At 40.2% G+C, this 13,094-nt stretch overlaps 1 protein-coding gene across 5 annotated transcripts; it reads left to right on the top strand.

The window, feature by feature from the left end:
* Positions 1 to 804: 804 nt before the first annotated feature.
* On the top strand, positions 805 to 12,660 carry LOC148040112 (PTI1-like tyrosine-protein kinase At3g15890). Of its 5 annotated transcripts, none has more exons than XM_087696773.1 (5): positions 805 to 1,290; positions 1,403 to 1,550; positions 10,583 to 10,845; positions 10,951 to 11,565; positions 12,163 to 12,660. In XM_087696773.1, the coding sequence occupies exons 1-4, from the start codon at positions 1,235 to 1,237 to the stop codon at positions 11,558 to 11,560; spliced, it is 1,077 nt and encodes a 358-aa protein (XP_087552899.1). In that variant the 5' UTR covers positions 805 to 1,234; the 3' UTR covers positions 11,561 to 11,565; positions 12,163 to 12,660. The 5 variants fall into 5 exon arrangements, with proteins under 5 accessions (XP_087552899.1, XP_087552898.1, XP_087552903.1 ...); XM_087696772.1 differs by having other exon boundaries at positions 12,194 to 12,658; XM_087696777.1 differs by having other exon boundaries at positions 12,238 to 12,656.
* Positions 12,661 to 13,094: the final 434 nt, after the last annotated feature.

Raw genomic sequence — 13,094 nt, forward strand, 5'->3', positions numbered from 1 at the left:
ATTGAGAAACTGATGTTGAGACTCTCTTAAAGAGCTTTGCGTTTTCGGAGGACCATTGCTTTACCCCTTCTTTAACTTACATCTACACAATAAAGCAAACGAGAGAGCTAAGAAAGGCTTTAGAGTGTTAAGGAAGGGAAGGGGAAACTTCACTTGCCATGTGACTTTTGTCTCATAGTAGAAAAGATGCTAACCCATGATGATGATGGATAAAGTGACACAAAAATAATTACAAGAGCACCGAACGAGATGATGGATCAAAGGTATGAAAACATTCCTCCCAACTTCCGAGCTCTTGTCATGAGGCAGCAGATCAGGATGACTCATGGGAAGTACTAATGTGGGAGTGTGGAGGGGGTGGGGGGAAGATCGATGCTTCTTTTTGATATTACCATTATCATCATCATCATTATATTATTATTATTATTATTATTATGGTTATAGGAATAGGAATTGTTATGCTTTATAATTTTATTCAGAGTGCCCCCTCTGAGGAGCTCCGATTGAGGCAGCTCAGCAGACGGAAGTAGTGTTCTCGGTATCCTCGATGTGATTTTTTATCTAAATATAAATATAAATACATAATGATATGAATATAGACATCTAAATCTAGATATAAATCGACGAGAGAGAGAGAGCATTCTCGATGTCAATTTATCTTGTCTGGGTTATCTAAATACAAATACAATAAATAAATAAATAAGTAATAACTATAAAGAGAGAGATATATAAATCAAAGTATTAAAAATTTAGGACATAGAAACAGAAATATAAATACATATCGAGAGGGTAGAAGGGGGGGGAGAGAGAGAGCGCCTGGGAGGGAAGGGGGAGGGGCAGGGGAGTTGTTAGATGAGGAGTCCAGTCCCGAACCCGCAATAAACCGCGTGTAGTGGCCCCCCTTCGCTCCTGTTGTACCCCCCCGACTCGCTCTCTGTCGCTCTGTCGCATTATCACCATAGCTCGGAAGCTCCACCGGAAGAGGGCAAATTCTTAACCCTAGCTAGCTCCCTCACAATACTCCCGCCTTCCCTCCCCTCATTGGCTGTCTGCCCCCCGCCCCCCTGATCCGCCGAATGAGCAGCCATTAAATACTGGCACCCCCCCAGCCGCAAAGTCAACATGACCGCACGCAACATACCCCCGTCCGCCACCGCACACGACGCGGCTCTCTCGGGCTTCAACTGACACAGAAACAATTCCTAAGAGGAACAGGTGACGGTCGTCGTCGGCCATGGCATGCTTCGGTGGATGGAGCTGCTACCCTGGCCGAGGCTACAGACGAGGCAGGTCCGTTGTTGTTTGTTTCGGGCTTGTGCCTTTTGCCAGATCTGCCGCAGATCCGCCCGGCTCAGACACCTCCCGATGCTCATAACAGTTTTTCTGATCATTATGGCTGCAGAGGCGCAGCAAGTAATAAAGGTAGCCATTGGCGCATCTTCTCCCTTAAGGAGCTACAGGCAGCCACTAATAACTTCAATTACGACAACAAACTCGGGGAAGGAGGCTTTGGGAGTGTGTATTGGGGTCAACTATGGGACGGCTCGCAGGTAGGGGTCTTCTCGGTACCAATGGCTCAGAATCTTTGTAACTGATCGAAGGCTGCCTGTACCTATGTGTTGAAGTGAGAACTCTCGACAATTTCTTTAGGTAATCACGAGATCATCTGCCGTTACACTAGATCAGAGTGACGGTCTTGGTTCAAATGCCTGCACAATGAACTTTACCAGTGGCAAAAAAGCCCTAGCTTACCTTATGAATGTGAATGAAAGGCACCTGGATGACAAGGGGCCCAAGGGAGCATCGCCGAGGACGCTCTATATGATGAGTTGCAGGGACTCTGCAGTCGTTTCATCAACCCACAGACTGATGCTTTCCACTTGGTCTCTTTGCTTTTTAGGTGGTTGTTTTTCATTTACTTTCCTTCTTTGATGATTTTGGATACAGAGAAATGCTAAATGTAGTAAGTTGGCTTATAGATCCTATTACATGTCCATTTCAAATGTGGTAAGTTGGCTTACCGATTTTTATTCCATGTCCACGAAAGTTCCCAGGGGGTGATGTTGTCAGTAGCATCCTTGTCCAGAGGGCAAAACAGGTGTCAGCAAGAGAACTTACGTGGTCGAACCTTGACAAATGCACTCTGAGGACTGAGGCAAGGATGCTTTTCTGAAAGAAGTGACATGAGCATGGATTTTACAGTACCCCCTTTTGGCGTAGCAAGTCCTTTCTGCTCAGTTTTGCTGTAGCGGAAACTTTTGATGCATAACGCAGCCTTCGAATCAAACTGTTCATGAATCGCTTTTTGGGAAGGGAGCCATGCCTGCCGTGGCCTGGGCTGGGCTTGATTGCCGCCCGATCAAACTCTCTCTCATGTAGCTGGTTGATCCCTGTCTGGACCTGTGGCTTTGTATCTTTCATCTGAAATTCTCACCACCGAAAGTCAAACTAGTTAAACCATTTCTTTTCCTGCCGATCGTCTGATTGGCAGGCTGTCCTTATCCTCTAGTGAATTTGAAAAACAGCAAATGTGACCAGGATAGGCACTGGTTTCCTTCCTCACTACTGGACAATGCCCTTCCCCTTTTGACTTTTGATGGCGCTGGTTTCCTTCCTCACTACTGGATGTGACAATGGACAATCCCTTTCCCTCCTGACTTTGGACAATGCATGATAGCAATGCATGACAGCATTGACACCAGTAGCACAAGATATGGTGCCCCACAACACATTGAAATAGAACCTTGTCCCCACTTCTAGACACTAGACATCGTTCTAGACGAGTCTTTGATTGGTGATAAGCGGGAATTAATAATTTGACTGAGGGTGTAATATATTTACAAGTTTGTGGGCTAAGTTAAGGCACACTCCCATTCTATTGTATAAGTAGGTAGGTAGCTCCCTTTCGATGCGGCAGAATGTTCATGCGATGCAAGATCTTAGATCCAGTTTTCAGCATTCATTATCTTGTGTTTGTGGCTATTTCTTTTCTAATTACAGCTGATGTCAGAGTGTAGAATGGCAGACAAAGACCAGATTTGCAGATCCAGATTCACATGTTGCCCCTTTCATCCGGGGGAAGAGACATAACAGAAGCAGTTTTCATGCTCATACTTGAAGTTACTGTTGGTTGTTAGAGATAAAAGTCCAGCAGCTCGCACATGTTTTCTTTCCAAGTTGTCCAGGAAAGATTGCTGCACTTCATAGTAAGAACTGGTGCAGTTTCGAGGTCTATTCCCAGCAGAGTGTTGCAAGGATGGAGCAGAATTCATGCCTTTTTGAAGTTGATGATCAGGTAAAGTTTGTGTTTTAATCATCATGGATGATTAACAGCAGGGGTCCACACAGTTTTCAGTCCCTTTTGAGCTTTGAGAGGTGATCGGTTTGGATGGACCATAGACTAGAACTTTTTGCTCATACAATTTTGGCTTTTCCTCTTTGTTTTCATTGACATGGAGTAACATGCTGCTACAGATGCAGAAGATGATGAAGGCTGTCCTAAATGCACAGATGGAATAGCCTAGTTTTGACCATGTGACATGGTGGAGCAATTTGTTTAAGATCGAACCTTTCAAGCTGAACTTGTAGCCATAAAATGAAGCCATTGTTAGAAGAGTCTGTGCAAAATGTAAGGGTTGCTGTGTGTATGTGTTTCAATTCTCAAGTGTGTAACCATGGTGTTTGCCAATATGCTGGTCTAGGTTCTTCTGTTCCCCCCCAAAGCCCCCCTTATTATACATACTTGACTCCTTAAGCACAAATTTTTTTGTGTGGATACTACTACTTTCTTTTAGAAATGCCATAATTGGATGTCTTAAGGTGAGATATCTTCCAATCAAAAGTATTAGTGGAAGAGTTCTAGATGGTTTTAAGGAAAGATCTTCAAGATCAACCCTCAATTTGAGAAGACTAAATTTTACTATTTTTAAGAAGCTATCATTTCCTATTATTTTCCTATTTTGATCATGGTGAAAATTTGCACCACAAACTAATGGATCCAATCAAATAGCATGTCTTTCTATGAGATTGGACTAGAACAAAATTCGGATGTAATGTGCTATTTTAGAATTGGGGACGAGGGCATTTCCTTGACAAATTTGTCTTCAATTCCTATTATGAGCTGCCCCTCTTTGTAGGTGGGGGTGTTTCTTGGTGCACCAAAAGCCTTTGACATCTAGTAAAGATGGTAAAATGAACTTTGAGAAATATTCAAATCGTAGTGGGGTGGGAAAACACAGGAGTCTCCATGACACAATAAGAGATGATGTTTAAAGCGTACTAGTGGAAAATCATATAGTTTTGTGTAGTGTAGATTGTTTGGCAAAGCCCAAACCTAGTCCAACTGATAAAGAATGAGAAATTAAAAAAAAAAAGCAGCAGTAAAAATCTTGCTTGGAGATAAATATTCTAAGAAACTCAAAAAAGGCTTTATAGTTGGACTCGACCTTGGCATATGATAAGCTGCCTCTTGCTTGTGGAAATGCCTTTCATAAGAAGATGATGCAATGCTCATTTTTTGCTTTTAAATATTGGAAGTGCATTTGATATTTTGGACTTAGGGTGGGTCATTCAAGTGAGTGGTTGTGAACGAGTATGTGATATATTTGGAATCATCCTCGCACGTTTATTCAAACTATATTTCTCATAGTTTGCATATCGTATGTATCTCATTTGGGCCATTTGTAGGTGGTAATATTTGGTGTTAAAGCATGTGTATTTTTGAAAAAGGAGATTCACTGAAAAAGATGTGCGTTCTTATAGTTGCATATTACTAAAATTTGTGTGTTCTTGTGCATGTATTCAACATATTTTTCTCAATAAGTTAAGGACTAGATACAATTTAAGCTTGATATTGAATCACTCTTTAAACAGACTTTTGTATTTGTACATATATGTATATGGACTAGATACAATTTCTCAATAAGTTAAGGACTAGATACAATTTAAGCTTGATATTGAATCACTCTTTAAACAGACTTTTGTATTTGTACATATATGTATATGGAAACGCATGGAAAAAGACCACAGTGACAAGTTGTTGTCTATGAGCTTACATAGTCTTTCACTGTGAAGGGTAATGCTTGAGTAGTTTATTGGATAATTCAAACACTTTGGCTATGCCATCAAACATTACAAGTTTCATAGGAAACTTTGTTGCCCTTATCAAGCGGGAATATATGAAAGCTACCAACTTGTTATCCCATAGCTTATACAAGTTTGCTTGTAGAGATTTATACTAATGATCTAACACCATAAAATTTTGGGCCTATATCTTCTTGCTCTATGCATCCTTTTACTCCTTAGTCATAATCATTATGCAAGGTGTAGGACCCTCATCTTAGAAGATAAGTTTTTCTATCTAGCTATCATAATCGTGAGTTCGTGGTAAGATAACCTGAACATACCCAGATCAAATAGCAGTCTTACCACAAACAGAAAATCGGAGATAGGCGCGTTGGAATAAAAAGCCTTAAATTTTATTTGTGAAATTTTGAGAAACGGGCTCAAAATTGGAAGGCTTCAATTTCTCACTCGAATTGCCTTGAAATGTAAATAATTAAACATAAATTAAGGTTTAATTTCAAAAATCCTATCTTAATGAAGCTAGATTGTGGATGTGTTTTAGTAGGTAACAAATTGATGACATGGTAGCTTTCAAGTGTAGTGTTGACAGCAAATGATAGGATAGGTGTTGACGTGGCAGACTTGGAGATGAAACAAATCAATGGGGTGTTAAGATTGAGGCGGTAGCAAAGAATGTTGAATAGGGGATGACATGGTCAAATGTGGACAAACGTTGGTGATCTTGTACACAACAATCGAGGCACAGATGAGGGAGTAGGTAGTGGCACGGGTGGGTAGGGAGGCCTTTGTGTGCAAGCAAAGCTGTTGTGTAGGTGGACGATGGGCAATGTTGTTTGGGAGATGAGCAAAGGGGCCTAGAATTGAGTGTTGATGGCTCAGGTGTCGAGTAGCAATAGGCGTTGTAGACAAAGTGGAAGGGTAGGAACTAAGGTACTTCCTTTTCTTCTACTTCTTTTTCTTTGGTTTTCTTAGGCACACTGTATTGACGGGTAAAAATAAATATGAAGAATTGTTGAAGATCAAAGGGGGACTTAGGATGCGATTGTGTTCGTGAGTGATGTTTATATTGTTGGAATATTGACATAGTTCAAGGGCTTCATCAGTATCAAGATCGATTCCAAAGTGTTGTGGATGGAACCCAAGAACTATTGGATATTGAAAATTGCAAAAATTGTGGTTGGATGACTACTTTGATAGCATGCTGTGGGTATTTTCTATTGAAGGGTGTAAGGATGCACCACCATGAGTAGCAGTTTGAATGGCGTTGTATTGGTTGTAGTTGGCGAGTCAAACTTGCTCTTATATCATTGTTGGTTTAAGAAGCTTGTGAGTGAGACCAACAACTAATGGTGAAGAGAGAAATAGAGAGAACGAGAGAGAGAAGTGTTGCAAGTACATTAGTTGAAGCTGAATAATAGATTAAGTAATGTAAAAGTACAATTGATAAGGCCTTAATATATAGACTAAAGTATCTATCTAAGCCTTTGATCCTTATTTAATGCTAAGTGGTGTAAAAGGTGTTCACATCTTTAACATTCACTAACACAAGTAGCGGGTGTTCACGTTCAAGGAACGATAAAATAACTAACATGTTGGATCATAAAGACTTATTGTTTGATAGGTTAGACTAGGTTGGGTGGACCAAGTTGAGCTTCACTTTTGCAAAGGATCCATTTAAGGGGGAACACTTTCTAAAATGAGCATAGCTAAATGCAATAGTAATGCCGAAGAAAAGGTAAGCAAGAGTGTTTGAGTTTGAGGTGTGAGTGGGAGTTTTTATGATTTTTTGAGACTTACTTGTCTTTGAATGGTGGTTGTTAAGTATTTGAAGAGCTAGGGGTGCTTTATAAACTCTAACTTTGGTATCCCTAGCTCTTTGCACAGTGGCCATTGCACTAGTAATATAAGGATTTGACACTTGGGCATGTAGAAGACAAGTGTGCAGGTGTGGTGTTACAAGAATAGGGCAAAAGGAACAAGGTGCAATGTGAAAGCTTCATTAAATTGATGATCATTTGAAAGTTTCGCCTAGTAAGTAGCTCTCTTAAGTTATAAAGCATGTTTGGTATCTAAGTTTTACCAAGTTGAGCAACTTACTTATGATTAATGAGCCCATGATCAAATTTCAAGTTTAATTAATAAGCAATTGGCGACTCATTTAGAGAGTTGATTTGGCTATTTTGGGCCTTTTTCTCTCTCATTTGAGCAGCCCAAGCTTGTAGACAGCCATTTTTCTCTTCTTTGTTGCAGAAATTGCAAGTTTTAGCCATAGAACATGAGTTGATAGCGTGCATGGAGTGATTGACAATAGGTAATCTTCTCCTCTTGGCATGAGGAATCTAGTCATACCAAGGTGTGCTGTTGTTTTTGATCTAAATTCCATCAAAATAGGTTATTATAGCAAAATAGGCTGAGGTCCTCTCCTCCTTCGAGATCTCGAGCCTTGGCCACTCTTTTGACAACTTTGTCACGAAGAAAGTAATGTTTTCAGAGATTCATGGCAAGAAACCTCTTTATGAGAGAAATGATGTGAGATTGCGTGTGAACTATCACAAATAGAGAAATGATTTGAGATTGCATGGGAACTATCTATGATAGTTATTAAGGCAAATGTGTGTAAAAATATTGGTTGTCATTTTTATGGTTTGGCAGATTAAAGTATTCATTTGCATTTTTGAGCACTTTGTGAGCAATTGCTCTTTGTGTTGTGAAAATTGCTGAAAATATACCTTGAAGCATATGAAAATGAGATTGTAGCTCTCTAGTTGCGGAAATGCATGGAAAAATTAGGGAAATGCAAGGCAATACCTAATAGAAAGCATGTAGCAGGGATCAGAGCAATTGCCATTAATTTGTGAGCATGAATGGATTGTTGGCTTATTGTGATAGGAGTATAAGTCTGAATTTACTCAGTTTGAGAATGGATTGAGTGTACAAAGGTTAGAACAAAGCATGGGATTGATGCATGAGCAAGGTCAAGGCTATATATAGAAGAACAAGTCAGTTTGGAAATGAGATTTGCATGTTACATATTGTTGTAGTGTGCAATAGTGTGGGACCAAGTGTACACTTTCAATGTTACTTCTATAGGTTAATTGGATTGGGAATTGTATGCAATTATATGTGATTTTGGGTTGAAGAGCTTGTGTGTGTAAGAGCCATCTAAGATGGATGGAACTCGATGGCGCACAGAGAGAGAGAGAGAGAGAGAGAGAGAGAGAGAGAGAGAGAGAGAGAGATTATGTACGAAAAAAAAGAGAGAGAGAGAAAGAGAGAGAGCTCTTGCAAGTACACAAGATAAAGCTGAATCAAAATGATTGAATCAATGTAAGTACAAAGATAGGGTCTTATTTTACAGGCCTAGGGATGACCCCAAACCCTAACCCAAAACTTAGATGCGCTAAGGTGTGTTCACATGCTAATGCACATTGATGTGTGCAAATCCCTTGTCAAGTTGTGGGTGAGTAAAGCAGTGATATGAAACATAAAGAAAGGAAATATGGGAAGATCTTATCTTGAAATGTATAATTCTTAACAATAAATTCTAAAGAGGAGATGATAAATGAGAGAGAAGCAACATGAGCATGTCTATGACATGGTCTATTGACAAGCTTAGGGACCTCTAGTAGGACATGGTGCAGAGGTATGTGTGCATGGCTTAAAGGCTAATCAAAAGCCAACATGGCTAAGAGGCATTGGGCACATTACCAAAGGTCAGCTATAGAGGGACAACTTTTGGGCTCAACTTAAGAGGTCATCCAGAAAGTGGTTACAACCCCCTCTGAAATGTGACTCCTTGGAGTTCAAAAGACACCTCGCTAATTGAAATTTCTGTTGACAGTTTAATTCAATGGATATGACATATTAGCAGTTCTAAAGTGGGAGCTGTGCACCAATTTGCACCCTTGTTTATTCAGTTCGGGTTTGTACAAGGGTGCATAGTGCCCCTTTCTCCCAAGCCATTGACACGCACAAGACAGGCTCAGAAGGGTTACACACCCAGGGCCAAAATTGCTGCATTGATGGAGATGAGCACGAGCTGGAGTGATGGGTTGAACAATTATGGAGAGGGAATGCCTTACTTTACATTGAAAGATTCTAAGTACGTGTTCTCATTCAACCCAACTTGGAGGATGCTCTCTGGCAGAATTCAACTTCGACGTTTACCTTCATCAATGCCTTTTAGACTGCTGTCATAGGGGGAGAGAGATGAGGACAAAGGAGCATGCCAAGGACATGGCATGCCTTTTGCTTGAAGGAGGGAAAGGAAGTTGCATACAGTGTTTTTGCAAATTTGAGAAATTCTTTAATATGCTCTTACATGGGAGCTTCAAAAGAAGCTAGTGACAAACATAACTAACAGAATTTTGAATGGTTAAGTGGTGCCCTCTGCTACTTATTACTTGTTTCAGATCTGTGTTTCAATTGGCTTGGCTAGGAGATGCAACATTGTTTGCTTGAAATGGTTGTGTTTTGACTTGGCAAAGCTGAGCTATAGTATTTTTCCACAAACAGCCTCTTGATGCTAAGACTGACATAAGTAATGCCTGAATGGCAACTCAACTGTGTTGAATAGTGCATGCTCTATTTTGCTGACTGCCGTGCATTGGTCCCAAACTGAGCCAAGAAGCCACTTGCATGCTGCATGAAAGACCATGAATACAGGTGCTTTCTTGGATAGACAGTGGTTAGCAACTCCACAAATGCACAAGAAACATTTTCTCTTGGATTATACCACGGGGAGTGTGAATGAATGCCAAATGACGTACCTGTTGCCAAAACATAATCTTGTTATCAGGTAACCAGACATGTTAAGTAACACAATGGTATGTGACAAAAAATGTTAACGAAGTAAGTTGTTAGACTCTCTAACATGCAACTGATGTAATAGCATGACAAGCCTGTTGTTATTTTTATGCCAACTTCACTCCATACAAATACTATGGAGCCATGGTTTGATTGGCTATTTCTTCTTGCAAAAGTCCAAATTGAAGCGAGTCTCACAAATGCACCTTGTTTGAAATGTTAGTATTTATGATTTTTCACATCAAGTAGGAATACCATGGCAAGCGTCTCAGTGGTTAAATACTCTGATACATCATGAGAGAGGTTCCCAACCTGCCAAGAGCAGTACATTTGCGAACATTGCATATGAGATGCTAGGCTGTACAGATTCTATGGAGCCATGTGTTGATCGATTATTTCTTCTTGCAAAGGCCTAAATTGAAGTGAGTCTCACAAATGCACCTTGTTTGAGATAGTATTTATGATTTTTTGCATTGAGTAGGAATACCATGGTGAGCATCTCAGTACTTAAATGCTCTGATACATCATGAGAGAGGTTCCTAACCTGTCAAGAATAGCACATTTGCAAAACTTTCCATCTGAGATGTGTTAGGCTGTGTGGGCCTTCTTCTCACAGTTTTTCTGGAGCATATAGCTAAGAGTTATGGGTTTCAACCGGTCTGCCTGGTGAATGATTGGTCTTTTTCTACAGATTGCAGTTAAGCGACTTAAAGTTTGGAGCACTAAGGCGGAGATGGAGTTTTCAGTGGAGGTTGAAATTCTTGGCCGTGTACGTCACAAAAATTTACTGAGTTTGAGAGGATACTGTGCAGAAGGGCAAGAACGTCTGATTGTGTATGATTACATGGCAAATCTCAGCCTTCTTTCACATCTCCATGGACAATATGCATCTGAAGGCCTTCTGGACTGGTCAAAACGAATGAACATTGCACTGGGATCAGCAGAGGGCATTGCGTAAGTTAGAAAACAAATTCCTTGAACCTTCTTAAACAGAAATCAAATTTTTACTTTATTTTGCTTTTGGCTGTGATGGTAATGTTTGGTGATTGGTCTGGCCAGTTATCTCCACCATTTTGCTACACCTCACATCATTCACAGAGATGTGAAAGCAAGCAATGTATTGCTAGATTCGAATTTTGAGGCCCAAGTTGCAGACTTTGGTTTTGCAAAGCTAATTCCTGAAGGTGCTACACATGTCACGACAAGAGTGAAAGGTACCTTGGGCTATCTTGCTCCTGAGTATGCAATGTGGGGAAAGGCATCTGAGAGCTGTGATGTTTACAGCTTTGGAATCCTTCTGTTGGAACTTATAAGTGGAAAGAAGCCCATTGAGAAACTGGGACATGGGGTGAAGCGCAGTATAGTAGAATGGGCGGCTCCTTTACTTGTAGATGGTAAGCTGGAAGAGCTTGTGGACCCAAAACTCAATGGACGATATGACGAAGATGAGCTGAGACGGGTTGTTCAAGTTGCAACAATGTGCGCTCAAAATGCCCCTGAAAAAAGGCCAACAATGCTGGAGGTAATTGACTTGTTAAAAGGTAATATCAGGGAGGATGATGACACATATGATGCTGAAGATGCCCTGAAGACAGACGACCAAAAGGTAGATACACTGGAACATGAAAAGGTGACCACAGATAATGGAGAGGGCAGTCCTGGGAACTAAATGGGGTATGTATAATGTCACTTCCTACGTTTAGAAGTGAAAGATAACAGGGCAGCTCATAACAACAGTCTTGTGCCTGCAACCCTGATACACACATATGGTCAAATTCTTCCACGCATGATAATACTTAATTGCAGATGTTGATTGGCTTGATTATCTTCTTTTTCTCTCTGGGGAATTTGACTTTTACCAAGCTGTGCTGTGTAAAGCTGGATCTTTGCATGGCTTTGTCAGGTTTGGTGACAGGTGCTTGTGTGTGTACAATTGTGCCAATTCCCCGAGTCTCAGTGTTTAGAATCTTTCAGTGCTTAGTGTTACTCCAGTTGCAAGTCACAGCATCATTTGGACCATAATTTGAACATTCTTGTAAATTGATTCAACAAGAGATATATTCATCTTTTTCGACCTATCATGTTTGGTGTGGTAGTTTTGTAGCTTTTCTATGGGTCTATGCCCCATTTGCTCATACATACTTCCTGTTTTACAAGATATAAATGTCCTATGCATGTCCCTTTTTCTCATTTTTGCTTTTCTTTTGCATTTAAAAATAAAAGGTGTTCAATTTTCTGCTGACATGTAGAACTTGTTTATCAAAATTTCAGATAAATTTACAGTATCCATTGTGGTTGATAGGATTGACTGCATCTTGTGGTTTAATGCAAATTTCCATGGATCAGAGCACGTGCCTAATGTCAGAGTTCCTCACCACAAAAAGTTCTGCTCCGTATTACCACCCAGCAAACAGTTGTAGTCTCGGGAAACATTTTCCTCTACCTTGTCCCGGTACTCCTCTCTTTATTGATGCAATGCAACTTGATCTTTTACTCTCAATTATAATGCCAATTCTTAAGATTGCTCTTTAGTTTTGTGGTGCTCTAGAACTATATTGTTCCTCTGTTGTTTACGGAAAGAGTATGGGGAATGTTCCATGGTCCTTACATTTATCATATGTAATAAGGACTTTTAGCCTTTTCTTCTTGTAGGGTTTTCCCAGTTGCAAGCTTCTGCTCTTATATTCGTTTTCCTAGCTTGTAAGGTCTCATTGAAGTTACATTGGTAAAACTGAGTTCATTGGTAACTTCAAGACGATGATACTTGATGGAGCTTCAGCCTTTAATGCACCCAAGCTTCCTTTTGAATCTCTGTTTACCACTATGCCCAAAAGTTTTTTCTTCATTATTGCATGCATGGTTTTTCTTTGCCAAGTGTGGAAAACTTGCCTTCTTAGGCTTCTTCAAGTAAGTGAAGGTAATCAAAGTGGAAAAGGTGGTTTTCCAATAGCCTTATACAGGTACTACTAGGACATTGTAATTGGCATTTTGGGAGAGGTTTTACGGAGAGAGATTTCACAGTAGTGTTTGTTATTAATTGTTTTGGTTTACATGTGGTGGTATGGATGGTGATAAATTTGAGTCAAAATTTCGAAGAAAATCTGAATCCATGGTGGTGTGATGAAAAAAATATTGGCCTACTTGACTAATTAATGTTGCCTGTATGGCTGTCAGACATTGTGTGTGTGCTCTGCGGATGAAGT

This window comes from Lygodium microphyllum, chromosome 2, assembly GCF_053477565.2.
Source record: "Lygodium microphyllum isolate KBCC chromosome 2, Lygodium_microphyllum_v1.1.10, whole genome shotgun sequence".
NCBI classification, from domain to species: Eukaryota; Viridiplantae; Streptophyta; class Polypodiopsida; order Schizaeales; family Lygodiaceae; genus Lygodium; species Lygodium microphyllum.

Excerpts from the sequence above, each read along its gene's own strand:
- LOC148040112 (XM_087696773.1), top strand. The coding sequence starts at position 1,235 with ATGGCATGCTTCGGTGGATGGAGCTGCTACCCTGGCCGAGGCTACAGA. Across the intron at positions 1,291-1,402 it reads CGAGGCTACAGACGAGGCAG|AGGCGCAGCAAGTAATAAAG; the intron begins GTCCGTTGTTGT and ends TTATGGCTGCAG. Across the intron at positions 10,846-10,950 it reads GGATCAGCAGAGGGCATTGC|TTATCTCCACCATTTTGCTA; the intron begins GTAAGTTAGAAA and ends TGGTCTGGCCAG.